This window comes from Macaca mulatta, chromosome 20 (genome assembly GCF_049350105.2).
Source record: "Macaca mulatta isolate MMU2019108-1 chromosome 20, T2T-MMU8v2.0, whole genome shotgun sequence".
NCBI lineage: Eukaryota > Metazoa > Chordata > Mammalia > Primates > Cercopithecidae > Macaca > Macaca mulatta.
The window spans coordinates 1,598,582-1,626,578 of NC_133425.1; the positions used below are offsets into that span (position 1 = coordinate 1,598,582).

The window sequence follows — 27,997 nt, forward strand, 5'->3', positions numbered from 1 at the left end:
CGAAGTCAAAAAGACGAGCCCCCAACTGTGAGGTGGGGCACACAACTTGCAACTCACATCACAGAGCTCACCTTAATAAGACTAGTAACAGTGTAGTAATAAACAGCTCTAAATCAACCATACAAAGGCTCCCGGAGAAGATACTGAAGGACAGCTGCCAGAGATACGGGGATCCTCCCCCCTCAGCGCAGAAATGCAAATTAAAAACCTCTCCAGGCCGGGGGCGGTGGCTCACGCTTGTAATCCCAGCACTTTGGGAGGCCGAGGCGGGCGGATCACGAGGTCAGGAGATCGAGACCACGGTGAAACCCCGTCTCTACTAGAAATACAAAAAGTTAGCTGGGCGCGGTGGTGGGCGCCTGTAGTCCCAGCTACTCAGGAGGCTGAGGCAGGAGAATGGCGTGAACCCGGGAGGCGGAGCTTGCAGTGAGCCGAGGTGGAGATCGCGCCACTGCACTCCAGCCTGGGCTACAGAGCCAGACTCCGTCTCAAAACAAAAACAAAAACAAAACACTAAAGTGTCCTTCCCAGGATGTGAGGGTAAAAAAGTAAAACATAAAAGGAAAACCCCGTTGAAGTGACTTTTTTTTCCTTTCACCTAACACATTGGCAAATAAAAACTGTACTGACAGGTGAGACTGCGGCCCACAGACACTGCTTGCAGCAGGCAGAGGATGTGGGAGCCTAGTGGGAACTCCGGACTTGTCCACTAAAGTAACAGCAGCAATGACCTTCCCTCGGGAATTGCACCTCTGGATTTTCCCTGCAGATACGTTCACGGAAGTGGGATACTGCATACGTCCAGTGACTTAACGTGGCACCGCCTACATGCGTGTCACTGGCCGGTGGGGCATTCAAGTCATTCATACGGGGTCCAGATGCGACAGAGCGTGGCCGAAACAGGAAAGACAGGAAGCGCTGTGCTGCTTAGAAATGGTCTACCAGATGCAGCAGTAGCTGTAAGAAAGGAACAGGCAGAACAGTGTGTTCAGAGCGCTACCATTTGTGTAGAAAAGGGAGAAAAACACGTTTCATTTGTGTGTATCAAAGGCATAGAATGTCTGGAATGATCCAGCACCGGCTACACTGGTTGACCTTGGGGGCCGGAGAGGCAGGGGTGGGGGTGGGGGTGGCCGCAGGGACTATACCCGTTTGTACCTTTTGAACGCCGCAGCGGGGGGTGAGGGTTTACGGAGCGGGGGAAGGGAAGCTGACTCCACGAGCCCAGACCCCTGAAGGCCAAAGCAGCGGAGGTGGAGGTGTTGGCCGGGGAGGAAGGAAGCCCCGGCTGAGCCTTAAAGAAACCCTTTGTTTCCCGGGAATGCCAGCTGGCCGTCCTCTGCCCTGCTGAGGGGTGAGGGGGCTCCTAGGCGGTTCTCAATTTAAAGGCACAGAAGTCAGATCGTGGATTTTGCTGAGCCATGATTTGAGTGTGCTGTGCCGGGCTGCACCCAGCAGCCATGGTCAGCACCAGCACCCAGGACTGCTCCATCAGACCCAGTCCCTGCACCAGGCTGGGGCCAAGCCCCGCTCCTCCCACTGCCCTCCCCTGAGTGAGTCACCTTAGTTTGAGGTTCCTGTGCCCCAAGTTCCCCACCAGAGAGGGAGAGAAGCAGCAGAGTCCCCATTTCCAGTGCTCCAGCTGAGGGTTGGTGAACTTGAAGGTGGATAAGAATCCCCAGACAGAAGTCCACAGACATCTGCTAAGTCACAGAGCGCTGGCATTGGAGAGACTCTTCTGTAACAGGAGACACAGCTCAGTCACACCAGTGGTCAGGGAAACAAATTAAAACAAGTCATTTTGTCAAAAAGCAGCCACGCAGCCCTCGCCACAACAGGCGCTCACGCTTTGCTGGCAGGAATGTGAACCCCCTCAACCTTTTGAAAATTATTGTGGCAACATTAAAATGTAATGGAGAGGCCGGACACGGTGGCTCATGCCTGTAATCCCAGCACTTTGGGAGGCTGAGGTGGGGGGGGTCACCTGAGGTCAGGAGTTCAAGATCAGCCTGGCCAACATAGCAAATTATTTTTGTCTCTGCTAAAAATACAAAAATTAGCCAGGCATGGTGACATGCGCCTGTAATCCCAGCTACTCAGGAGGCTGAGGCAGGAGAATCACTTGAACCCGGGAGGCGGAGGTTGCAGTGAGCAGGGATCAGGCCACTGCACTCCAGCCTGGGCAACAGAGAAAGACTCCATCTTTTTAAATTATTATTATTAAAATAATAATATTAATTTAAAAAATAATTTTTTATTATTAAAATAATAATAATAATAATGTACTGGAGAACACTAGGGCCTAGGGACAGACACACAAGGATGTTTGCAGCAGAACTGTTTGTAGTTGCAAAAACCTGGGAGCTCCATGAGGGCAGTGGGTAAACAAATTATGCTATAATACACTCTGAATTTTTTTTTTTTTTTTTTGGACATGGAGCCTCACTCTGTTGCCCAGGCTGGAGTGCAGTGGTGCGATCTGGGCTCACTGCAAGCTCTGCCTCCCAGGTTCACGTCTTTCTCCTGCCTCAGCCTCCCGAGTAGCTGGGACTACAGGCGCCCGCCACCATTCCCAGCTAATTTTTTGTGTTTTCAGTAGAGATGGGATTTCACTGTGTTAGCCAGGATGGCCTCGATCTCCTGACCTCATGATCCGTCCACCTCGGCCTCCCAAAATGCTGGGATTACAGGCGTGAGCCACCACGCCCAGCCTACTCTGAATTTTTATGCAACTTTTAGATAGGTCTATAAATGTGTCTTCTGAAGGAATGTCGGTAAAGTGGAAAAATTCAGCTGCTGGATAACATGGACGCATCGTATTTCCAAATAAACAGGAAGACCCTCAAGCCCCCTCCCCAGGTCCCCCTCTAGTGAGCCTGGGTGAGGGTGAACTCCAGCTGCCTGTGGCCTGGCCAGAGGGGAGGCTTGCTGGGTGTGGGAGCTGCTTTCCACAGTGGGTGTGCTCTTCGCCCAGCAGCAATAAGCATTATTATAGTTGCCTTGGATAAAAATATCAAAAGTTAAATAAAAGCAAAAAGAAAGCTGTAATCCAGTTTTCTCCAAATAACCACCCTGTGCACCTCCTCCAAATGCTTCCCGTGTGTGAGACTGCATGAGGACCGCTCTCTCGCGCAGACACTCTCCCATGCTCTGCAGGTTGACAGGAGTTTCCCTCTGTCTGTTCATGGCCACCTGGTAGACATGGCAGACCTGTCTCCCCACTCTGCCGCGAGTTTCCTGAGGGCAGGAGATGGGTCTCTCTCACTCTGTGGCCAGGCAGGAGGGGTGCAGACAGTAACCCCGTCTTTCTGACCCAGTGCCCCAAACTGTCAGCATGAACCACACCAGAGGTGCCCAGACATCAGAGTTTCATCAGAGTTTCACAGACAGAAATAGTTTTCCCAGAGTTTGGGTTTTTTTTTTTTGTTTTTTTTTTTGAGGCGGAGTTTCGCTCTGTCTCCCAGGCTGGAGTGCAGTGGCCGGATCTCAGCTCACTGCAAGCTCCGCCTCCCGGGTTTACGCCATTCTCCTGCCTCAGCCTCCCGAGTAGCTGGGACTACAGGCGCCCGCCACCTCGCCCGGCTAGTTTTTTTTGTATTTTTTAGTAGAGACGGGGTTTCACCATGTTAGCCAGGATGGTCTCGATCTCCTGACCTCGTGATCCGCCCGTCTCGGCCTCCCAAAGTGCTGGGATTACAGGCTTGAGCCACCGCGCCCGGCCGGGTTTTTTTTTAAGGCTCAACTACCATACATTATTATTCTTTCATTAAAAAAAAGGTCATTTTCCCAGCCTAGGCAACATAGTGAAACCGTCTCTACAAACAAACAAACAAATTGTACCCAGGCATGGTGGCATGTGTGTCTATAGTCCCAGCTACTCCAGAGGCTGAGGCAGGAAGATCCCTTGAGCCCAGCAGGTCAAGGCTGCAGTGAGCCAAGATCGCACCACTGCACTCCAGCCTAGGTGACTGAGACCCCATCTCAAAAATTAATTAATTAATTAATTAATTAAATCATCCAAGGGCTGGGGACGGTGGCTCACACCTGTAATCCCAACACTTTGGGAGGCAGAGGTGGGCGGGTCACGAGGTCAGGAGTTCAAGACCAGCCTGGCTAATATGGTGAAACCTGTCTCTACTAAAAATACAAAAAACTAGCATGCCCTGTAGTCCCAGCTACTTGGGAGGCTGAGGCAGGAGAACTGCTTGAACCTGGGAGGCAGAGGTCGCAGTGAGCTGAGATCGCACCACTGCACTCCAGCCCGGGTGACAGAGACACAGCAAGACTCCATCTCAAAAAAAAAAGAAAAAAGTCATTTTCCAACCAAAAAAGTAGGAAGTACATACCATTTTTGAGGGGGCCCTGCCCCTCTATATCTGTGGATATTTCTTGTCAGGTGGGACGAGAGACTGAGAAAAGAACTAAGACACAGAGACAAAGTATAGAGAAAACACAGTGGGCCCAGGGGCATGCGAGGACCTGCACTGGCGCTGGTCTCTGAGTTCCTTTAGTATTTATTGATCATTATTTTTACTATCTTGGTGAGGGGAGTGTAGCAGAGCAACAGGTGGGAAGAAGGTCAGCTGAGAAACATGTGAGCAAAGGAATCTGTTCAAGGAAAGGTACTGTGCCTGGATGTGCACATAGGCCAGATTTATGTTTCACTTTACACAAACATCTCAGTGTAGCAAAGAGTAACAGAGCAGTATTGCTGCCAGCATATCTCGCCACCAGCCACAGGGTGATTTTCTCCTATCTCAGAATAGAACGAATGGTCAGCTTTATACTGAGACATTCCATTCTCAGGGACGAGCAGGAGACCGAAGCCTTCCTCTTATCTCAACTGCAAAGAGGCCTGTCTCTTTCACTACTTCTCAGCACAGACCCTTTACTGGTGTCGAGCTGGGGGATGGTAAGGTCTTTACTTTCCCACGAGGCCATGTCTCAGGCTGTCTTAGTGGGGGAAAACCTTGGACAATACCCAGGCTTTCTTGGGCAGAGGTCCCTGCGGCCTTCCGCAGTGCATCGTGTCCCTGGTTAATCGAGAATGGAGAATGGCGAGGACTTTTGCCAGGCACACTGCCTGCAAACATATTGGGTTTTTTTTTTTTTTGTTTGTTTGTTTTTTTTGAGACAGAGTCTTGCTCTGTCGCCCAGGCTGGGGTGCAGTGGCCGGATCTCAGCTCACTGCAAGCTCCGCCTCCCAGGTTTATGCCATTCTCCTACCTCAGCCTCCCGAGTAGCTGGGACTACAGGCGCCCGCCAACCCGCCCGGCTAGTTTTTTTTGCATTTTTTAGTAGAGACGGGGTTTCACCGTGTTAGCGAGGATGGTCTCGATCTCCTGACCTTGTGATCCGCCCGTCTCGGCCTCCCAAAGTGCTGGGATTACAGGCTTGAGCCACTGCGCCCAGCCGCAAACATATTGTTAACAAGGCATATCCTACACAGCCCTCATCCCTTAAACCTTGTTTCCACACAGCACATGTTTCTGTGAGCACAGGGCTGGGGCTAAAGTTACAGGTGAACAGCATATCAAAGCAGAAACAATTTTTCTTAGTACATACCAAAATGGAGTTTCTTTCTTTTTTTTTTTTGAGATGGAGTCTCGCTCGGTTGCCCAGGCTGGAGTGCAGTGACGCGATCTTGCCTCACTGCAACCTCCACCTCCTGGGTTCACACCATTCTCCTGCCTCAGCCTCCCGAGTAGCTGGGACTACAGGCGCCCATCACCAAGCCCAGCTAAATTTTTTGTATTTTTAGTAGAGATGGGGGTCTCACTGTGTTAGCCAGGATGTTCTCGATCTCCTGACCTCGTGATCCGCCTGTCTCGGCCTCCCAAAGTGTTGGGATTACAGGCTTGAGCCACTGCGCCCAGCCCAAAATGGAGTTTCTTATGTCTTCCTTTTCTACATAGACACAGTAACAATCTGATCTCTCTTTCTTTTCCCTACACTTTTTTTTTTTTTTTTTTTTTGAGACAAAGTCTCGCTCTTGTCCCCCAGGCTGGAGTGTAATGGCAGGATCTTAGCTCACTGCAACCTCTGCCTCCCAGGTTCAAGTGATTCTCCTGCCTCAGTCTCCCGATTAGCTGGGATTTCAGGTGTGCACCACCACGCCTGGCTAACTTTTGTATTTTCAGTAGAGACGGGGTTTCACCATGTTGGCCAGGCTGGTCTCAAACTCCTGACCTCAGGTGATGCGCCCACCTCAGCCTCCCAAAGTGCTGGGATTACAGGCATGAGCGACTACACCTGGCCGGAAGTACATACTCTTAGAATTTGAATGAAGTTTCAGTTTTTTTTTTTTTGTTTTATGTTCAGTACAGTGTTTTGTTGTTATTTTACATTCAGTAGATGGCAGTAGATGGGTTTTTCTTTTTTCTTTTTTTTTTTTTTTTTTAATTGAGACAGGGCCTTGCTCTGTCACTCAGGCTGGAGTGCAGTGGGAAGATAGTGGCTCCCTGCAGCGTTGGCCTCTTGGGATCAAAGGGTCCTCCTGCCTCAGTCTCCCAGGTGGCTGCAATTACAGGCCAGTACCAGCACGCCCAGCAGTGGTTCTTATTTATCCCTATTTTGTCTGAGCAAATGAACGCCTGTCCTGGGTGTGGGTGCTAGTGAGTTGGAAGATGAAGGGCATGGGCAGTGACCGTACAGCGCTCAGCCTGCAGGGAGCCTGGGGTGAGTCCAGCAGTACTGGAGCACGGAACCACAGCAGATGTCCTTGTCCCTTCCAAGGGGTGGGAACAAAAGGTGACAGGGACAGAGGTGACTGCTGGGGCAGGAGGCCCAAGAGTTGCTTTCTGCTTGGAGGGCTCCCCTTGCATCCCTCAGCAGTGTACCTGGGCTGGCCGATGGGACTGAGGCTGTGCTGGGCCCCTCCTTGTAGGAGGAACCCACTCTTCCTGGATCCTCCCTGCAGTGACCTGAGCAGAGGTGAAAGAGGGCTAGCTGGATGCGATGGCTCACACCTGTAATCCCAGCACTTTGGGAGGCCCAGGGAGGTGGATCATGAGGTCAGGAAATTGAGACCACACTGAAACCCCGTCTCTACTTAAAATACAAAAAAAATTAGCCAGGCGCAGTGGTAGATGCCTGTAGTCCCAACTACTCGGGAGGCTGAGGCACGAGAATGGTGTGAACCCGGGAGGCGGAGCTTGCAGTGAGCCGAGATCGCGCCACTGCACTCCAACCTGGACAACGGAGTGAGACTCCGTCTCGAAAGAAAGAAAGAAAGACGGAAAGAAGGAAGGAAGGAAGGAAGGAAGGAAGGAAGGAAGGAAGGAAGGAAGGAAAGAAAAAAAGAAAGAAAGAAAGAAAGAAAGAAAGAAAGAAAGAAAGAAAGAAAGAAAGAAAGAAAGAAAGAAAGAAAAGAAAGAAAGAAAAGAAAGAAAGAAAGAAAGAAAGAAGTCTAGCGTGTGTACACATGGAACTCCAAGAGGACAGGAAAGAAACTGAGACAGAAAAAGATATGTGAAGAAATACCCCAAATTCTAAAATTTGGTGAAAGGCGTTAATTTACAGATTCAAGCAGCTTAGTGAACCTTAACAAGAATCAATGCAAAGAAAACCATAACCAATTACATCATAGTCAAACTGCTGGAAAACGAACTTAAAGAGAAAATATTGAAAGCAGACAGAGAAAGATGACACATTATAGTCCAGGGAACAACTGAATGGCATAACTTCCCATTAGAAACAACGGAGGCCAGGGCCGGGCGCTGTGGCCACGCCTGTAATCCCAGCACTGTGGGAGGCCAAGATGGGAGGATCAACAACAGCTTGATGGTTTCTAACAAGAGTTCTGGCGCGCACCACTACACCCACCTAATTTTTGAATTTTTTTTGTAGAGACAGGGTTTCGCCATTTTGCTAAGCTGGTCTCCAAGTGCTGGCCTCAAGGGATCTGCCTGCCTCGGCCTCCCAAAGTGCTGGGATTACATGCGTGAGCCACTGAGCCCGGCCAGCATGTTTTTAATGTGCAAAATAAAATACACGGAAATAAAAAGAAAAAAATGCCAGGCACAGTGGCTCACGCCTGTAATACCAGCACTTTGGAAGGCCAAGGTGGGTGGATCACGAGGTCAGGAGATCGAGACCATCCTGGCTAACATGGTGAAACCCCGTCTCCACTAAAAATACAAAAAATTATCCGGGCATGGTGGCAGGCGTCTGTGGTCCCAGCTACTCCAGAGGCTGAGGCTGGGGAATGGCGTGAGCCCAGGAGGCAGAGGTTGCAGTCAGCCAAGATCGTGCCACTGCACTCCAGCCTGGGCAACAGAGCGAGACTCCGTCTCAAAAAAAAAAAAAAGAAAAAATAAAAAAACTATACTGAAATACCATTATGAAAATATTGTAGGCCAGGCCGGGCACAGTGGCTCACACCTATAATCCCAGCACTTTAGGAAGCTGCGGTGGGTGGATTGCCTGAGGTCAGGAGTTCAAGACCAGACTGGCCAACATGGCGAAACCCTGTCTACACTAAAAATACAAAAAATTAGCTTGGTGTGGTGGCGAGCACCTGTAATCCCAGCTACTTGGGAGTCTGAGGCAGGAGAATTGCTTGAAACAGGAGGTGGGGGTTGCAGTGAGCCAAGATCATGGCATTGCACTCCAGCCTAGGCGACAGAGTAAGACTATGTCTCATAAACAAACAAACAAACAAACAAAATATTTTAGGCCAAGTGCGGTGGCTCAGGCCTGTTTTCCTAGTTACTGGGGAGGCTGAGGCAGGATTGCTTGAGGCTGGGAGGTGAAGGCTGCAGTGAGCTATGACTGTACCACTGCCCTCCAGCACAGGTGACAGAACGAGACTCTTGCTAAAAAAACAAAAACAAAACATTAAACAATGTACGATATAATAATAACTGCTTTTTCCTTTTTGCAATAGATTTATTGGGATACAATTGACATATTATACACTTCACTCATATATTTTTTATTTATTTTTATTATTTTTTTGAAGAGACAGGGTCTTGCTATATTGCCCTGGCTAGCCTCAAACTCCTGGGCTCATGTGATTCTCCAGTCTCAGCTTCCCAAATTGTTGGGACAATAGGCCTGAGCCATAGAGTCCAGCCTCTAAAAAGAAACAAAGCCACTTCTTTATACCATAGTACTGCAAATTTTAGCCAGAGCAACTAGACAAGAAAATAAAAGCATTCAGATTGGAAAGAAAGAACTGAAACCATCTCTATTCCCATATGACATGACTTTTTTTGAGGCAGAGTCTTGCTCTGTCACCCAGGCTGGAATACAATGGCACGATCTCGGCTCACTGCAACCTCCACCTCCTGGGTTCAAGCCATTCTCCTGCCTCAGCATCCCCAGTAGCTGGGATTACAGGCATGCACCACCGTGCCCAGCTAATTTTTGTATTTTTAGTACAGACGGGGTTTCACCACATTGGCCAGGCTGGTCTTGAACTCTTGACCTTGTGATCTGCTCGCCTTGGCTTCTCAAAGTGCTGGGATTACAGACACGAGCCACTGTGCCCCGCTCCATATGACACAATCTTATACAAAGAAATTCCCAAGGAATTCATTAAAAAAACTAGTAGAACTAATAAATGCATTCGGCAGGCTTGCAGGATACAAGACCAATGCACAAAGCTCAATTGTTGGCCGGGCGGGGTGGCTCACGCCTGTAATCCCAGCACTTTGGGAGGCCAAGGCGGGTGGATCACCTGAGGCCACGAGTTTGAGACCAGCCTGGCCAACATGACAAAAACCCGTCTCTACTAAAAATACAAAAAAACACCAGCCAGGTGTGGTGGCAAACACCTGTAGGAGCCTGAGGCAGGAGAATTGCTTGAACCTGGGAGGCAGAGGCTGCAGTGAGCAGAGATCATGCCATTACTGCACTCCAGCCTGGGCAGCAAGAGCGACACTCCGTCTAAAAACAAACCAACCAGCCTCAATTGTACATTATACACTTGCAACGGACAATTTTAATAAGAAAACAATTCCATTCATATAGCAGCAAAAAGAATACAAGCTTTTTCAAGATTCATTAAGTTCTAGGAGTGGGAGACCTAACCATTTCAAACAGTAGCACCCTGTGGTATCTACCCAATATTACCATACCTGTGAATTCTGTTGGTGACAAAGTCACAGGCCCTGCAACTATGACCGTGCCTTGTTCTTCATATCCACAACTGAATGAATTAGAGGAATGCAGCCACATCAGCGGCCATTTGAGAATAAAGGTCGGATTTTTCCCCATTCACATTCACAGACCAGGCTCACATCTGTAATCCCAGCACCTTGGGAAGCCAAGGCAGGAGGATTTCTTAATCCCAGGAGTTTGAGACCAGCATGGGCAACAGGGAAGCCCCATCTCTACAAAAAATTAAAATATTAGCTGGTTGTGGTGGCGCGGGTCTGTAGTCCCGCCTACTCGTCCTGGCCGCAGGGCCAGCGTCTCCGGAGCGCATGCCTCCTCCCGCCCTGGGGCTCCCGTGGGAATTTCACCCTCCATTGGAGGCAGCTCAGGCCAGGGCTTCTAGACAGACTTCCTTTTGGTCCGTGAATTTATTTATTCTTGAGACAGAGTCTTGCTCTATTGCCCAGGCTGGAGTGCAGCGGTGCAGTCACAGCTCACTGCAGCCTCAACCTCCTGGGCTCAAGCGATCCTCCCGCCTCAGCCTCCCGAGTGGGCCTTCCTCCGCGGGAAAGCGTTAAAATGATAGTTAACAGTTGCGTCCGTATAAAGACGAATGCAATTCGAGAGGGATTCATTATTATTTTCTGTTTTTTCTTCAATTTTAACAGAAATTGGCGTTGAACATTTCCACGCGCCCCGTGAGCGCCAGGCCACGGGGGTCTGGGGCGGCGGGGGGCTGCGGATAACATCGGCGCGGGGGCTCCGGGGCGGGCGGGGGCGGGTCTGTGGTTGGCACCGCCCTCCGCGCCCGCTCCTCGCTCTCGCAGCGGCCCGCGGGCCGGGCGTCATGGGCGGCCTCTTCTGGCGCTCCGCACTGCGGGGGCTGCGCTGCGGCCCGCGGGCCCCGGACCCGAGCCTGCTCGTGCGCCCCAGCTCGGGTGAGTGGGGCCGCGCTTCCCGGCGGGTACGCGGGGGACGGAGGGGGCGCGCGCCGCTCGGCCTTTGTCCGCGCACGTGCGGATCGGGGTCCGACTCCCCCAGAGGCCTCGGGGCGCGGGCTGCGGGGTCCGCCCGAGTTGGGGAAGGCGCCGGCTTGCACCCCCGCGCCCCTCCAGGGCCCGCCCGGCTCTGCGGCCCCTTCTCGCCTCCCCAGGCCCCAGGCTGCAGGCGCCCGGCGAGTTGGCAGCCTGGGCGGATCCGGGGCGACCGAGGGCCCAGGAGCCCAAGGAAGGCAGAGGCCGGCGGCAGCACTGGGCGGTGAGGGGGCTCCCGGCCGGGGTGGGGGTAGGGAGCCGCTCCGCTGGGTCGTTCGCTGAAGGCCAAGTTAGGCCAGAATCTGACTGGGACGCCAGGCGCTAAGTCCCCGGCCCCGCCGCCACCCGGCCCCCCCAGCTGCCACCTCACAGGACGATCCATGTCCCAGGGCTCCCTCCATCGGCTCTGAAAAGTGAGCCGCCGCCTCCAATGCCCGCACCAGCCGCAGCAGAGCCCCAGGCTACACAGGGCGCCCTGTGAACTGGGTTTTGGGGGAACAAACCAATCAGGGGGTCTTCCTCCCATGGGCCTCAGCCGCCTGCTGGGGTTAACTTTTCCTCTTGGCCTGGCGGGGCCCCTTTGGCTCTTTCCAGCCTCTTTGTGGGACATACAGGGTCTGGGCTCGTATGGAAACCAGGGACCCGCTGCGGAGGGTAGCTTGGCTCTGGAGCAGCCTGGGACTGTGGGAGGGTGAGGACGTCTTCTGTCTCCCTGGCAGCGTCCCCTCCAGTGGAGGACGGCTGGGGCGGAGCTCAGTGCTGACCCTGGGTCTGGAAGCGGCAGGCCTTGAAACTCCACAGCAGCACAGACCCCGTCTCCTGGCTCGGGCAGGAACCCTGTTACCTTCCCTCTTCAATCTTCAGGCCCCCTTTGTCCGTGTTTCCAGGGCTCACCGGTGGGGAAAGTGTGTTTCTCCCTGGTTTCCTGCCACTCCTTCACCTCAAACACAGGGTGGGCTCTGGGTTCCTCTTCACGTGGAAAGTCTGGGCTTCAGACCATGTCTGTCGTCATCCAGAAGGGCTGGAGTCAAAAGTGAGGCTGGAGCTTTGCCAGATCTCCAGACTTCCCTGCGGCCACTGAGCTGGGCTGTGCCTCTGGGGACCCCGGGTGGTCCCTGAGCTGGGCTGTGCCTCCGTGGACCTCGGGGTGGTCCCTGAGCTGGGCTGTGCCTCCGTGGACCTCGGGGTGGTCCCTGAGCTGGGCTGTGCCTCCGTGGACCTCGGGGTGGTCCCTGAGCTGGGCTGTGCCTCCCTGGACCTTGGGGTGGTCCCTGAGCTGGGCTGTGCCTCCCTGGACCTCGGGGTGGTCCCTGAGCTGGGCTGTGCCTCCCTGGACCTTGGGGTGGTCCCTGAGCTGGGCTGTGCCTCCCTGGACCTCGGGTGGTCCCTGAGCTGGGCTGTGCCTCCCTGGACCTCGGGGTGGTCCCTGAGCTGGGCTGTGCCTCTATGGACCTTGGGGTGGTGATCCTTGAGCTTAGGCAGTATCTCCCTGAACCTCTGGGCGATCGCACATCTCAGGCAGCCTCTGCCTCTGCTGGGAGAAGCCATGGCCCCTGGGAGAGGCTAGAAGCCCTAGGGACACATTGTCTTGGGTGTCCCTGACAGGGACTATCGTGGGAGCATTTCTGGCTATGGGCACCATCCTTGTCCATTCCAGAGTGCTCTGCATAGTGGCAGACACCCTGAAGCCTGGTGACCCCTGGGCTCTGGCAGGGAAACCCGGGTCGTGGGGATGTGAAAGGCTGAGGTGTCAGTGCCCCGACCCCTTGCCTTTTAAAGGAGGGCCCTCCTGGACCCGGGAACGGACCCTGGTGGCGGTGAAGCCAGATGGGGTGCAACGGCGGCTCGTTGGGGACGTGATCCAGCGCTTTGAGAGGCGGGGCTTCACACTGGTGGGGATGAAGATGCTGCAGGTAGTGGGGCTCTGGGCTTGTGGGTGTCCCCATGGGGACAGGGTTGGGGGATCCTTCTCAGCCTTTTCACATCCCAACCAGTGCCGGGGTAGGGCCCGGCTTTGGCAGTTGAAGGGGCAGGAGGGATCTGTTCTGCAGTGGGGGTGCTGCCCATGCTGGTGTTATCTGCAAGGTGCCTGAGGTCAGGGCATCACAGCTGCTGCGCTAGTGCCCAGGTTTACTCTCTGTGGCTCCTCCTCCTTCCCTCAATGCCACCCAGGCACCAGAGAGCGTCCTTGCCGAGCACTACCAGGACCTGCGGAGGAAGCCCTTCTACCCTGCCCTCATCCGCTACATGAGCTCTGGGCCCATGGTGGCCATGGTATGGCAGGGCAGGGGTGGTGGAAGGGCCTGGGGGTGTGTCTTCCCCCCAGCAAAGGGAGGGGCCCTGGATTGAGTGCAGGGGCCTTGGTGTTCCCCACTTCTTCCCAACCATTATCTCGCGCTGCAGGTCTGGGAAGGGTACAATGTCGTCCGCGCCTCCAGGGCCATGATTGGACACACTGATTCGGCTGAGGCTGCCCCAGGAACCATAAGGGGTGACTTCAGCGTGCACATCAGCAGGTACGGGGGTCCTGACACACCGGGCTGCTGCTGGGGACGAAGAGGGCCAGCACTTGGGGTGGTGGCAGATCCACGAGACCTGGGTGTCTTGCTGTGCTGGGCTGAAGCCAGGTGGAACATGACAGCTCACATTGGTGACAGCGGTGTTCTTCCAGACCCTCCTGCACACAGGGCAATGAGGCGTTCCCTTTGTGTTATATGTACCGTGCCATCATTGCCTGACACCCCAAGGGGTTGGCATGGGGCAACTTGGCGGGAAATGAGGCTCCCAAAAGCTGGGGTCTGGGGGGGGTCCACGAGGCTGTAAAAGGCTGAGGCCAGGCTGGAACCCGGTTTCCCAGCTCCACTGTTACTCCTTTCCTGTCTGCAGTCACAGGCTTGCTCCCCTAGACAGAGGGCAACAGGGGAGCAACAGATGGTCCCTGGGACTCCTCAGGGTGCACATGAAGCCTGAGCCTCACCTTGCTCCTGTCACTGGCACAGGAACGTCATCCACGCCAGCGACTCTGTGGAGGGGGCCCAGCGGGAGATCCAGCTGTGGTTCCAGAGCAGTGAGCTGGTGAGCTGGGCAGACGGGGGCCAGCACAGCAGCATCCACTCAGCCTGAGGCTCAAGCTGCCCTTACCACCCCAGCCTCCACGCAGGAACAACTACCTCTGTCAGCAAGAACCCAAGCCCACGTCCATCCCTGCCTATCCCAAACCACTTACTTCCCTGTTCACCTCTGCCCCAGCCCAGCCCAGAGGAGTTTCAGCCACCAACTTCAGTGCCTTTCTGTACCCCAAGCCAGCACAAGATTGGACCAATCCGTTTTGCACCAAAGTGCCGGACAGCCTTTGTGGTGGGAGGGTCTTCGAAAGTTATCCTAACCTTTCCTCCAAAGGGGAGGCATTAAAATTCACCATGCCCAGCACATGGGTGGTACATTAATTATGACTTCCACCAACTCTGAGGTAGAAATGACGCTTTTATGCAAGTTGTAAAGAGTTGAAGAGTAAAGATGAAGTTTTGCACACCTAGTTCTATAACGTTGTTGGATGTATGAGCCAGGCGGGGGTCCAGAGACCACCAACCTGCAATCCGGGGGAACCCAAGCTGGGCAGGAGTCTGATGCCGCCAAAGGAGGAGCTGCCTTCCCTGGGAAGGGGCAGAAAGGGGCCGGCGGGCTGACACCATCCGGCGCAAAAAGGGCCTGGCAGCCTTTACTGTGGCGGTGGCGGCTCCATCCCGCCCCTGAAGCCGCTGGCCCGCGGGTATGTCCAGTCCAGGAACGGCCCAGCGTGTTTTTCCCCCGTGACCGTGGCGGGCTCCCCTCTTCCAACAGTGGTACAGGCGGGGCGCCCCGTCCTGGGTTCGTGGCATAGCCCCGCCGGGGCCGCCTCCCGGGTTCAAGGTATTCTCCTGCCTGAGCCTTCCGAGTAGCCCAGATTACAGGCACCTGCCACAACGCCCGGCTAATTTTTGTATTTTGATAGTAGAGACGGGGTTTCACCATGTTGTCCAGGATGGTCTCGAACTCCCGACCTCGTGATCCGCCCGCCTCGGCCTCCCAATGTGCTGGGATTACAGGCGTGAGCCACCGCGCCCGGCCCCGGACCATTCTTTATTGGCCTCAAAACGGGTCATTTTGGGAAGCGACGCGGGGCAGGCCGCGCTCCCCATGGTGTTTACGGGGATGCGAACGGGGGCCCAGAGGCTGCGAGCCCGGCCTGGACCCAGGAGCCAGGGGTATCCCACAAGTTCCGCAGGCTCCGAACGCGACGCTCACGCCGAATACCTGTGAAAAAGACTCGGGGAGGGGACCGCAGAACGCCGGACTTCCGCCGCGGGAACCGCCCCCACCCCATTGCGCCTGCACCTCGCGCGCTGACTTCCAGTCCCAGCAGCCCCCGCGGGGGGCGGGGCCTCCGGGGAGAAATCAGAGGAGGGGCGGGGCGTCCGGGGAGTGGGGCGGGGCTCCCGGTTACAGGAGCGTTCGCCGCTTCGCGCGGGGTCCCGGAGGCCAAGGCAGCTCCCGCCCGCTGTCCCCGCAGTCCTCGCCGCGAGCGTCATGGCCCAGCCGCCGCCCGACGTGGAGGGGGACGACTGTCTCCCCTCGTACCGTCACCTCTTCTGCCCGGACCTGCTGCGGTGAGCGGGGCCCGGGAAGCGGGCGCAGCCTCGGTGCGGCGTCCGGTTCCTGGGCGCGGGCGCCCCCACGTGGTCCCCGTAGCGCCGAGAGGGCCGGCGGGGTCCCCACGGAGGGCTCGTGTGTTAGGAAACCTGTCCCGCCTGGCTCCTTTCTTTTTTTTTTCTTTTTTCTTTTTTTTTGAGACGGAGTCTCGCTCTGTCGCCCAGGCTGGAGTGCAGTGGCGCGATCTTGGCTCACTGCAATCTCCGCCTCCTGGGTTCAAGCGATTCTCCTGCCTCAGCCCGGCTAATTTTTTGTATTTTTAGTAGAGGTGGGGTCTCACTATGTTGGTCAGGCTTGTCTTGAACTCCTGACCTCAGGTGATCCACCCGCCTCGGCTTCCCAAAGTGCTGGGATTTACAGGCGTGAGCCACCGTGCCTGGCCCAACCTGGCTTCCTCTTTCTTAACATAAAATTTTAGGTTGAAATCATTTTTCCGAAGACCCAGAAGGCCCAGGAATGCCGGGTTTTGCCCAGCAGCTCTTCATTTTCCTGCAAACGCCTTGGTGTTCACATGGGAAGGCAGCCCGGGTAAAGGTCGAAGTCCTCCCTCACTCGGCCAATGGGCGGATCCTTTTTTTTCTTTCCTTTTCTTTTTTTCAATTTGCAACATGTTCAAGTTTTTATTACAAATGTGATCTTTTGCCAGGAGCAGTGGCTCACGCCTGTAATCCCAGCGCTTTGGGAGGCCGAGGTGGGCAGATCACCTGAGGTCAGGAGTTGGAGAACAGCCTGGCCAACATGGTGAAACCCAGCCTCTGCTAAAAATACAAAAAATTAGCCGGGTGTGGTGGTGCACACCTGTAATCCCAGCTACTTGGGAGGCTGAGGCAGGAGAATCGCTTGAACCCAGGAGGTGGAGGTTGCAGTGAGCCAAGATCGCGCCATTGCACTCCACCTGGGCAACAAGAGTAAAACTCCATCTCAAAAAAAAAAAAAGAAAAAAAGTTTTAAGTTATATTCTCCAAGGAAAGGTATTGACAATTGTTTTTGAGTGTTCTGCAAAGTAAAAAAAAAAATTGTGGCCGGGCGCGGTGGCTCACGCCTGTAATCCCAGCACTTTGGGAGGCCGAGGCGGGCGGATCACAAGGTCAGGAGATCGAGACCACGGTGAAACCCCGTCTCTACTAAAAATACAAAAAATTAGCCGGGCGCGGTTGTGGGCGCCTGTAGTCCCAGCTACTCGGGAGGCTGAGGCAGGAGAATGGCGTGAACCCGGGAGGCGGAGCTTGCAGTGAGCCGAGATCGCGCCACTGCACTCCAGCCTGGGCGACAGAGCGAGACTCCGCCTCAAAAAAAAAAAAAAAAAAATTGTTTTGAAACGGAGTCTCACTCTGGGTTCAAGCAATTCTCCTGCCTCAGCCTCCCAATTCTGCTTCAGTCTCAGTGTGCCCAAGTGGGACTATAGGCACACGCCACCACGCTGGGCTAATTGTATTTCTAGTAGAGATGAAGTTTCACCATATTGATCAGGCTGGTCTGGAACTCCTGACTTCAGATGATCCACCTGCCTCAACCTCCCAAAGTTCTGGGATTACAGGAGTGAGACACTGCGCCTGGCCCAAAATTAATCTTTAATCATTAAGAATAGGAAAGGCAACTTAGAGCTCTGCCCATCCATCTGGTACAATTTGTGCCAGTCATACCGATTAGTACACATTTAATATGTACAAGAAAATCTCTAATAAGGCCGGGTGCGGTGGCTCAAGCCTGTAATCCCAGCACTTTGGGAGGCCGAGACGGGTGGATCACGAGGTCAGAAGATCGAGACCATCCTGGCTAACACGGTGAAACCCCTTCTCTACTAAAAAATACAAAAAACTAGCCAGGCGAGGTGGCAGGCGCCTGTAGTCCCAGCTACTCGGGAGGCTGAGGCAGGAGAATGGTGTAAAGCTGGGAGGCGGAGCTTGCAGTGAGCTGAGATCCGGCCACAACACTCCAGCCTGGGCGACAGAGTGAGACTCCGTCTGAAAAAAAAAGAAAAAGAAAAAGAAAATCTCTAATAAATAAAAAAGCCATATTATCCTGACCTAGCTCACTGAATCTCAGGAATCATCTTTGACATTCATGCCATGCAGGGCTTAGGAGAGAGGAAACTATAACCTCTATCTTGTTTAAACCAGGGTTATTTTTTCTATCTTGTATCTACTTCTGTCAGTTTCTGTCGAAATAGTCACTGCAACCTCCGCCTCCCGGGTTCAAGCAATTCTGCTGCCTCAGCCCGGCTAATTTTTTGTATTTTTAGTAGAGGTGGGGTCTCACCATGTTGGTCAGGCTGGTCTTGAACTCCTGACCTCAGGTGATCCACCCGCCTCGGCTTCCCAAAGTGCTGGGATTTACAGGCATGAGCCTGTGCACCAAAATACTCTTTCCCCCACTGCACTTTGCAAGTTTGTGTCAGCACAAGTTCAAGACCAGCCTGGGCAACAAAACAATACCCCTCTCTAGAAAAAGTAGAAGAAAAATCAGGCCGGGCGCGGTGGCTCAAGCCTGTAATCCCAGCACTTTGGGAGGCCGAGACGGGCGGATCACGAGGTCAGGAGATCGAGACCATCCTGGCGAACACGGTGAAACCCCGTCTCTACTAAAAAATACAAAAAACTAGCCGGGCGAGGTGGCGGCGCCTGTAGTCCCAGCTACAGGAGAGGCGGGAGAGCAGGAGAATGGCGGTAACCCGGGAGGCGGAGCTTGCAGTGAGCTGAGATCCGGCCACTGCACTCCAGCCTGGGCGGCAGAGCGAGACTCCATCTCAAAAAAAAAAAAAAAAAAAGAAAAATCAGCTGGGCATGATGGCGTACACCTGTAGTCCCTGAAGCAGGAGGATCCTTCTAGCCTGGGAGGTCAAGGCAGCAGTGAGCTGTGATGGTGCCACTGCACTCCAGCCTGGATGATGTAGCAAGAATTTCTCTCAAAATAAATATATAAAATACTATAATTTTATGGATTTTCATTTTATTTATTTATTTTGAGACTGTGTTTCGTTCTTGTTGCCCAGGCTGGAGTATAATGGTATGATTTCGGCTCACCACAACCTCTGCCTCCCAGGTTCAAGCGATTCTCCTGCCTCAGCCTCCCGAGTAGCTGGGATTACAGGCATGCGCCAGCACGCCTGGCTAATTTTTTGTATTTTTAGTAGAGACGGGGTTTCTCCATGTTGGTCAGGCTAGTCTCAAACTCCCGACCTCAGGTGATCCGCCCGCCTTGGCCTCCTAAAGTTCTGTGATTATAGGCATTAGCCATGGTGCCTGGCCGAATTTTCATTTTAAATCATTGCCATGTAGCAATATGGGGGGTGTATTTTAACAGGGCTCTTTTATTTTTTACTTATTTTAATTTAATTTTATTTATATATATTTTTTGAGACGGAGTCTCACTCTTTTGCCCATGCTGGAGTGCAGTGGCGTGATCTCTGCTCACTGCAACCTCCGCCTCCTGGGTTCAAACGATTCCCCTGCTTCAGCCTCCCAAGTAGCTGGGACTACAGGCACCCACTACCATGCCCAGCTAATTTTTCTATTTTTAGTAGAGACAGGGTTTCACCATATTGGCCAAGCGGGTCTCGAACTCCTGACCTTGTGGCCCACCCACCTTGGCCTTCCAAAGTGCTGGGAGCCACCGGCCTGGCCCAATAGGGCTCTTCTAACGGAGCCTCCTTTTTTACTCTCAGGGACAAAGTGGCCTTCATCACAGGTGGCGGCTCTGGGATTGGGTTCCGGATTGCTGAGATTTTCATGCGGTGAGACTGCTTTGAGTCCCCTCCCTGCTCCCCGCTTCTCCCTGCCTGGGCCCTGCTGGATGCTGGACCCCTGGAAAGATGCTGGTGGGAGGTAGAAGTCCCCTGCTCATCCACCTGACAGGATCCAGGTGCCTGCCAGAGGGACTGGGGAGGGGTTGAGGATTGCCCTGGGGGGAGTCAGGACTTCGGAGCTCCTACAGGTCAATGGAGATTGTGTGGCTCTGGTCTGGGGCCTGCTGGGACTGTGTCAGGCCCCAGTGCTGGCGCCCGGCAGGGCACATTTTTTCTTGGGACACAATTCTGTGGCTTCAGGCCGGGGTCAGCAACGTATCCCACCTGACAGCGGCTAGAGTTAGGCTGAGGTGGGAGAGAGGGACTCCTTTTCGGTTCCCCTGAGGCTCCTGCTTTTCAGACCAGAAAGGTGAGCCCCACAGGAAGAGATTTGGCCTTTCCACTGGTGGCTCTGTGCTCGGGGCGTCTGAGGACCGAATGGGACACTGCAGCTCCAGTGGGGCCTGCCTGGCAGGGGGAGCTGCCTTTGTGGCTGAGGACCGAATGGGACATTGTGGCTCCAGTGGGGTCTGCCTAGCAGGAGGGTAGCTGCCTTTGTGGCTGTTGTGGGGAAGCAACTCCCAAACCAGAAGAGTGGAGAAATCAAAGAACAAGGCAGACAGATCCCGTTTGTCCCTGTGAGGTGATTTTATTGGGGAATTTATGGGCAGAAGCATAGTCGGGTGGCTGCGAGACAGGCGGGTGGCTGCGAGACAGGCGGGTGGCTGCGAGACAGGCGGGTGGCTGCGAGACAGGCGGGTGGCTGCGAGACAGGTGTCTCCAAGCTGTTACCCCCAGGCCCAGGGCTTCTGTACCACAGGGAAAGGGTCTTGCTTCAGAGGGAGTGTGTAGGAATTTGTTGAAGATAACATCAAAATTGTTTTGACCTAAAGGCAGGACTTATCTTTGTGCTCTTCTGCAAGAACAGTAGATAAGCTGGACATTGGAAATCATAGCGGCCTTCCTGGAACTGGGGTCCCTAGAGGCCAACGTGGTGGATTTGCATCCATGTGGTCAGGAAGGGGAGCAGGGAGCACCCCGCTTCAGAACGGCCTTCCACACCAGCCCCACAGGGAGAAGAGGGTGGAGGATGTGGGCCCAGCAGGCCCCAGGCAGATGTGTGGGCTGGGCCTCTGTGGCTCACAGCAGTCTCTGTACCTGGTGTTTGGGACAGGGCTGGCAGGCCTGTGCGGTGGGATGTCCCATGCCAGAAACCCCAGGGTGGGCACCACCTGAGGTCCCTCCAGAGTTGCTCAGTCCTGTTCACGCCCCTGTGCCCTCTGCCAGCTGGGCCTTCAGCCCTGGACTGGTACTTCCGCCCGAGAGACTCCTGCCCAGGAGCTGGGCAGATGCCCCCTGGGAGTGCCGCTCGCCTGCACTGTCCTCACACCTGCTTCTGGTTTTGCAGGCACGGCTGCCACACGGTGATCGCCAGCAGGAGCCTGCCACGAGTGCTGATGGTGAGAGGACCTCTCCCGTGGTCCCCTGTGCGGGTGGCTGTGGGGGTGCTGGGCCTGGGCCTGGAGGGTCCAGAGGCTAAGGGGATGTTGGCACCAACATTTTTTTTGTTTTTGAGACGGGAGTCTCGCTCTGTCGCCCAGGCTGGAGTGTGGTGGTGCGATCTCGGCTCACTGCAGCCTCTGCCTCCCAGGTTCACGCCATTCTCCTGCCTCAGCCTCTGGAGTAGCTGGGACTACAGACGCCCGCCACCACACCTGGCTAAATTTTGTATTTTTTTGGTAGAGATGGGGTTTCACCATGTTGACCACCATGGTCTCGAACTCCTGACCTCAGGTGATCCGCCCACCTCAGCTTCCCAAAGTGCTGGGATCACAGGCGTGAGCCACCGTGCCCAGCCGGCACCAAAACTTGCACTTCTAAATATGGAGCTTCAGTGTAAGTGGCCAACCAGAGACATCTTCCACTTTTTTTTTTTTTGAGATGGAGTCTGGCTCTGTCGCCCAGGCTGGAGTGCGGTGGCCGGATCTCAGCTCACTGCAAGCTCCGCCTCCCGGGTTCACGCCATTCTCCTGCCTCAGCCTCCCGAGTAGCTGGGACTACAGGCGCCCGCCACCTCGCCCGGCTAGTTTTTTGTATTTTTTAGTAGAGACGGGGTTTCACCGTGTTAGCCAGGATAGTCTCAGTCTCCTGATCTCATGATCCACCCATCTTGGCCTCCCAAAGTGCTGGGATTACTTGAGCCACCGCGCCCGGCCTTCTTTGACTTTTTAAAAATCTAGTTATTGGCCGGGCGCGGTGGCTCAAGCCTGTAATCCCAGCACTTTGGGAGGCCGAGACGGGCGGATCACGACGTCAGGAGATCGAGACCATCCTGGCTAACAAGGTGAAACCCCATCTCAACTAAAAAATACAAAAAATAACTAGCCGGGCGAGGTGGCGGGCGCCTGTAGTCCCAGCTACTTGGGAGGCTGAGGCAGGAGAATGGCGTAAACCCAGGAGGCGGAGCTTGCAGTGAGCTGAGATCCGGCCACCGCACTCCAGCCTGGGCGACAGAGCGAGACTCCCTCTCAAAAAAAAAAAAAAAAAAAAAAAAAAAAAAAAAAAAATCTAGTTATTGGGTCCTGGGAGGAACCTTCCTGTTTGGGGGTAATGTGGCCCCAATAAAGATCTCTGGGCTCACCTGGGTTATTTAGGTGGTCCGTGCATCCCACCTACCGGAGCCCTCAACCTGTGAGGAGAGTCTCACCTGTGCCACTGGTCTGCGGCAGGGGCAGGACATGGGTGACAGTGGCCTGGAGGGCGATGCAGAGAGAGGATTCTAGGACGGGTGGCGGTGCGGGGAGAGTGTGGCAGGCAGGTCCCCACAAACATCTACCAGGGTCGTGGGTACTTGCAGGCTGTGCTTCCCCAGAGTGGGGCCCCGCAGCAAACCCAGGGTTCCAGTGGAACCCGGACCCATTGTCCTCTGCAGACTCCAAAGGCCTTTTCTCCAGGCCGGGGCTGCAGGGCTGCTGTCTGCCTCTTTACCTGGGCTTCTAGGCCGCCAGGAAGCTGGCTGGGGCCACTGGCCGGCGCTGCCTCCCTCTCTGTATGGACGTGCGAGCACCCCCAGCTGTGATGGCTGCCGTGGACCAGGCTCTGAAGGAGTTTGGCAGAATTGACATTCTCATTAACTGTGAGTCGGTGCTGAGTGAGGGTGGTGGCTTCTCACAGGTTGGTGGTACCGATTGGAGGCCCTAGAACTCTGGTCCTGGGGTGGGGACTGTGCCAGGGAACCTAGCTGCCTGCCCTGGGGTGGGCTGTAACCCATCCATGTACCTGAGGCCCAGACTCAGGCTCCGGGCCTCTGTCTCCGGCCCTCTGTCTCCCGGTTTCTGTCTCCGGCTCTCTGTCTCCGGCCCTCTGTCTCCCGATCTCTGTCTCCGGCCCTCTGTCTCCCGATCTCTGTCTCCGGCTCGCTGTCTCCCGATCTCTGTCTCCCGATCTCTGTCTCCCGGCCTCTGTCTCCCGATCTCTGTCTCCGGCTCTCTGTCTCCCGATCTCTGTCTCCCGATCTCTGTCTCCCGGCCTCTGTCTCCCGATCTCTGTCTCCGGCCCTCTGTCTCCCGATCTCTGTCTCCGGCCCTCTGTCTCCCGGTTTCTGTCTCCGGCTCTCTGTCTCCGGCCCTCTGTCTCCCGATCTCTGTCTCCGGCCCTCTGTCTCCCGATCTCTGTCTCCGGCCCTCTGTCTCCGGCCCTCTGTCTCCGGCCCTCTGTCTCCCGGTTTCTGTCTCCCGGCCTCTGTCTCCCGGTTTCTGTCTCCGGCTCTCTGTCTCCGGCCCTCTGTCTCCGGCCCTCTGTCTCCCGGTTTCTGTCTCCGGCTCTCTGTCTCCGGCCCTCTGTCTCCGGCCCTCTGTCTCCCGGTTTCTGTCTCCGGCTCTCTGTCTCCAGCCCTCTGTCTCCCGATCTCTGTCTCCGGCCCTCTGTCTCCGGCCCTCTGTCTCCCGGTTTCTGTCTCCCGGCCTCTGTCTCCCGATCTCTGTCTCTGGCCCTCTGTCTCCAGCCCTCTGTCTCCCGGTTTCTGTCTCCGGCTCTCTGTCTCCGGCCCTCTGTCTCCCGATCTCTGTCTCCGGCCCTCTGTCTCCGGCCCTCTGTCTCCCGGTTTCTGTCTCCCGGCCTCTGTCTCCCGATCTCTGTCTCTGGCCCTCTGTCTCCAGCCCTCTGTCTCCAGGCCTCTGTCTCTGGGCCTCTGTTTCCCGATCTCTGTCTCCAGGCCTCTGTCTCCGGCCTGACTCCGCTTCTCTGGGAGGCAGCAGGTCAGCACAGCTGCAGTCCAGGTGGACTCCATGATCACGGCTAAATGGCAGAGTCGGGTGCCCTTGTGTCCTGAAATTCCCTCCTAAAAAAAAAGTAATAGCCGTTTTTTTTTTTTTTTTTTTTTTGAGACAGCATCTTACTCTGTCACCCAGGCTGGTGTGATCATGGCTCACTTCAGCCTCCACCTCCTGGGCTCAAGCCATCCTCCTGCCCCAGCCTCCTAAGCAGCTGGGACTACAGACGTGTGCCACCACGCCTGGGTAATTTTTGAATTTTTTGTTTTTCGTAGAGATAGGGTCTTACTGTGTGTTGCCCAGACTGGTCTCAAACTCCTGGGCTCAAGCAATCTTCTTTCCTTGACCTCCCAAAATGCTGAGATTACAGGCAAGAGTTACCAATAAAATAAAAGCTAGCCCGGTCTAGCTTTTTTTTTTGAGACGGAGTTTCACTCTTGTTGCCCAGGCTGGAGTACCGTGGTGCAATCTCAGTTTACTGCAACCTCCGCCTCCTCGGTTCAAGTGATTCTCCCATCTCAGCCTCCTGAGTAGCTGGGATTACATGCACCCGCCACCATTACCTGGCTAATTTTTGTATTTTTAGTAGAGATGGGGTTACATCACATTGGTTAGGCTGGTCTCGAACTCCTGACCTCAGGTGATCCGCCCACCTTGGCCTCCAAAAGTGCTGGGATTACAGGCATGAGCCGCCGCGCCCGGCCCCCAGCTTTTATTTTTTATCACAGTTTTAGGTTTATAGAATAATTAATAGTACATGGAATTCCATATTCCCACCCACAGTTTTCCCTGTTAACATCTTGCATTTGTTACAATTGATGAACCAACACTGGGTTCACTCTGCAAAAATTCCTTTTGAAAAACATCCTGTGTATTAGTTTCCTGGGCTAACAGAGTACTACAACCTGCGTGGCTGAAACAACCGAAATATAATCTCCCAGTTCTGGAGGTCAGAACGTCCAAGGGGAAGGTGTTGGCAAAGCTGTGCTCGCTGAAGGCCCCGGGGATAGCCTGTTCCTGCCTTCTGCGTGGCTTCTGGTACTGCCACAGTCCTTGGCCCTCCTGGGCTTGAAGACTGTCGCTCTGCTGTCTGCCACTGTCTTAACGTGGCGTGTGTGTGTGTGTGTGTGTGTGTCCTCTTCCCTTGTTATACGGATGCTAGTCATTGGATTTAGGGCTCACCCTAATTCATTGTGACTTCAATGTAATTCGATTATCTCTGCAACCTACCCCATTTCCAAACAAGGCCACAGTCGCAAATACGGGGTCAGGGCTTCAGCATGTCTCTTCTCGGGGACGTAGTGCAGCCAGGACACCCATCTTGCTCCGGTCATTTTGGAATTTATCCTAGGGCATGGGTCTCCTCCCTATGCCACAGGGCATCTGGGCTCCCTCCTGCACCCTCCCCTTCACCCACCTGGCCACGCCCACCTGGTATCCCTCTCCCCAGGCTCCAGCAGCTCCTGCGGTCTCCCACTCTGCAGGTGCGGCTGGGAACTTCCTGTGCCCCGCCGGCGCCTTGTCCTTCAACGCCTTCAAGACCGTGATGGACATCGACACCGGCGGCACCTTCAATGTGTCTCGCGTGCTCTATGAGAAGTTCTTCCGGGTGGGCATCCTCCCGGCGGGGGCCTCCGCCTTATGACCGCCATCCACCGCCCCGCGGCCTCCCCCTTACGGCCGCCGGCCCACCGCCCTACCGCCTCCCCCTTATGGCCGCCCACTCACTGCCTCAGGCCTTGTGTGTTGCAGGACCACGGAGGGGTGATCGTGAACATCACTGCCACCCTGGGGAACCGGGGGCAGGCGCTCCAGGTGCATGCAGGCTCTGCCAAGGCTGCTGTGGGTATGACCCCCCTGCCCAGGTCTGCCCACCTGGGTTCCCACTGGGCCCTCTGCTTCCATCCCAGGAAGCCAGCAGTCTCCACGTGAAGCTGAGCCCAGCTTCAGGCAGGGAGGCCTGGCCTTGGCCCTGACCCCTGCAGAGAGCAGAGCGGCCCCTTCATATCCAACTTTCTCCCGTGCAGACGCGATGACACGGCACTTGGCTGTGGAGTGGGGTCCCCAGAACATCCGCGTCAACAGCCTCGCCCCTGGCCCCATCAGTGGCACGGAGGGGCTCCGGCGACTGGGTACGGCTCTCAGGGAGCCCAGGCCTCCCACAGATCCTCCCCTGGGGCACAGGGTACCCATGGAAGCTTCCAGAACCTTGGCAGGGGGTATGTTGAAAAGCCCTCACGCCTGTAATCCCAGCACTTTGGGAGGCCGAGACGGGTGGATCACGAGGTCAGGAGATCGAGACTATCCTGGCTGACACGGTGAAACCCCGTCTCTACTAAAAATACAAAAATTGGCCGGGCGCGGTGGCTCACGCCTGTAATCCCAGCACTTTGGGAGGCCGAGGCGGGCGGATCACAAGGTCAGGAGATCGAGACCACGGTGAAACCCCGTCTCTACTAAAAATACAAAAAATTAGCCGGGCGCGGTTGTGGGCGCCTGTAGTCCCAGCTACTCGGGAGGCTGAGGCAGGAGAATGGCGTGAACCCGGGAGGTGGAGCTTGCAGTGAGCCGAGATCGCGCCACTGCACTCCAGCCTGGGCGACAGAGCGAGACTCCGTCTCAAAAAAAAAAAATAAATAAAAAAAAATAAAAATAAAAAATAAAAATAAAAATACAAAAATTAGCCAGGCGCAAAGGCGGGCGCCTGTAGTCCCAGCTACTCGGGAGGCTGAGGCAGGAGAATGGCATGAACCTGGGAGGCGGAGCTTGCAGTGAGTGGAGATCGCGCCACTGTTCTCCAGCCTGGGCGGCAGAGCGAGACTCCATCTCAAAAAAAAAAAAAAAGAAAAAAAAAAGAAAAGCCCTGTGCTGATTCCATGGTGGCAACTATGTTCGGTGCCTGGCCTGATCCTGCTCCATGCTAGGCCTTGGGGACACTGACTGTGCCCTTGCTGTTCCCAGATGCTTCTCGGAATGAGCTGGGGGAGAGGGGAGGGTGCTGGGTCTTGGGGCCCATGGGGCCTAAACCTTCTGCTGCCCTCCAGGTGGCCCCCAGGCCAGCCTGAGCACCAAGGTCACTGTGAGCCCGCTGCAGAGGCTGGGGAACAAGACCGAGATTGCCCACAGCGTGCTCTACCTGGCCAGCCCTCTGGCTTCCTATGTGACGGGGGCTGTGCTGGTGGCCGATGGCGGGGCATGGTTGACGTTCCCAAACGATGTCAAAGGGCTGGCGGATTTCGCATCCTTCTCTTCTAAGCTCTAGGTGAGGTGCCGCTCCCGCTTCTTGGGGTCATCTGTGTCCTTGGATGTTGGTCACTGCATGGGCAGGTCTGTGCGGGACCCATGGGGCTGGCGTCTCCTTGGTCCCCATCCTGCCGGCCCTGCACCAGCCTGACCACACGTGGGTGCTGCCCCGTGGGGCTGGGCAGGAGGCGGGCGCTAGGGCACTTGCTCTTCTGTAGTGGCCTCGGCCTCTGCCGGCATTTCTGGCAGGTGCTGGGTGGCCGAGGCAGCCGAGGTGTTTTAGGGGGAAGCCGTCCTCAGCCGGCTCCTAAGTTCTGGAACTTCTGCAGGATTCTTCCGGTCACTGCTTCCCTCTGCCTCACAGCCAGGTGGAGAGCACCAGTCTGAACCAGCAATGCCCGCAGCCCAGCCCCTCCTCCGGACACTCAGCTATTTCTGCACTCTCCCTCCCCATGGTCCCAACTCCAGGGCAGGAGCAACTGGACAGTGGGCCTGGCCCGTGGAGCTGCCATGCCGGTGTCTGAGGGCCAGGTGCCACGCAGGTGGTGCAGGTGCAGACAAGATACTGAGATGTCCCCTGCCCCGTGGTCAAGGCTGTCCTGCCTGCCTGGGTCCAGGGCCTGAGGGAGCCACATGGATCCTGAGACTTGTGTTCTCTTGGCTGAAAACACTGAGGTGCTCCCGTCCGTGCGTGGCCCATGAGCTGGGACGGGCCTCTGTCTCTGCACCACCTGTTTGCATAAACACACTTTGCTACAATCTTGCTAGATGGTGCATTTTCTTAAAAGATAATCTATTTACTGTAAAAATAAACTGGACTTTGCAAAAGCTTTTAGAAGGAAAAGAGCATTAAAGAGAATTGCTGGTAACCCTGT

General features: G+C 55.0%; 2 protein-coding genes and 2 long non-coding RNA genes across 18 annotated transcripts; 3 read left to right on the plus strand and 1 right to left on the minus strand.

Annotated features, from left to right (window-relative positions):
* Nucleotides 1-18: 18 nt before the first annotated feature.
* LOC144337793 (uncharacterized) lies at nt 19-3,045 on the plus strand. The gene is made up of 2 exons (XR_013411300.1): nt 19-1,828; nt 2,533-3,045. It is a non-coding gene; the product is annotated as an uncharacterized LOC144337793 (long non-coding RNA).
* LOC114674324 (uncharacterized) lies at nt 732-15,443 on the minus strand. Of its 2 annotated transcripts, XR_013411284.1 has the most exons (4): nt 4,347-4,489; nt 3,081-3,237; nt 1,563-1,738; nt 732-957 (listed from the first exon to the last, which is right to left on the minus strand). It is a non-coding gene; the product is annotated as an uncharacterized LOC114674324 (long non-coding RNA). The 2 variants fall into 2 exon arrangements; XR_003725361.2 differs by lacking the exons at nt 3,081-3,237; nt 4,347-4,489 and adding an exon at nt 14,725-15,443.
* On the plus strand, nt 10,435-14,564 carry NME4 (NME/NM23 nucleoside diphosphate kinase 4). 11 transcript variants are annotated; one of them, XM_077983451.1, is made up of 6 exons: nt 10,922-11,039; nt 11,855-12,040; nt 12,915-13,048; nt 13,308-13,409; nt 13,539-13,651; nt 14,135-14,564. In XM_077983451.1, the coding sequence occupies exons 3-6, from the start codon at nt 13,034-13,036 to the stop codon at nt 14,256-14,258; spliced, it is 354 nt and encodes a 117-aa protein (XP_077839577.1). In that variant the 5' UTR covers nt 10,922-11,039; nt 11,855-12,040; nt 12,915-13,033; the 3' UTR covers nt 14,259-14,564.
* DECR2 (2,4-dienoyl-CoA reductase 2) lies at nt 14,924-27,991 on the plus strand. Of its 4 annotated transcripts, none has more exons than XM_015125158.3 (9): nt 14,924-15,781; nt 19,489-19,557; nt 21,017-21,068; nt 22,609-22,744; nt 25,364-25,488; nt 25,632-25,725; nt 25,907-26,098; nt 26,924-27,141; nt 27,487-27,991. In XM_015125158.3, exons 1-8 carry the CDS (start codon nt 15,702-15,704, stop codon nt 27,139-27,141), a joined length of 966 nt encoding a protein of 321 aa, XP_014980644.2. In that variant the 5' UTR covers nt 14,924-15,701; the 3' UTR covers nt 27,487-27,991.
* Nucleotides 27,992-27,997: the final 6 nt, after the last annotated feature.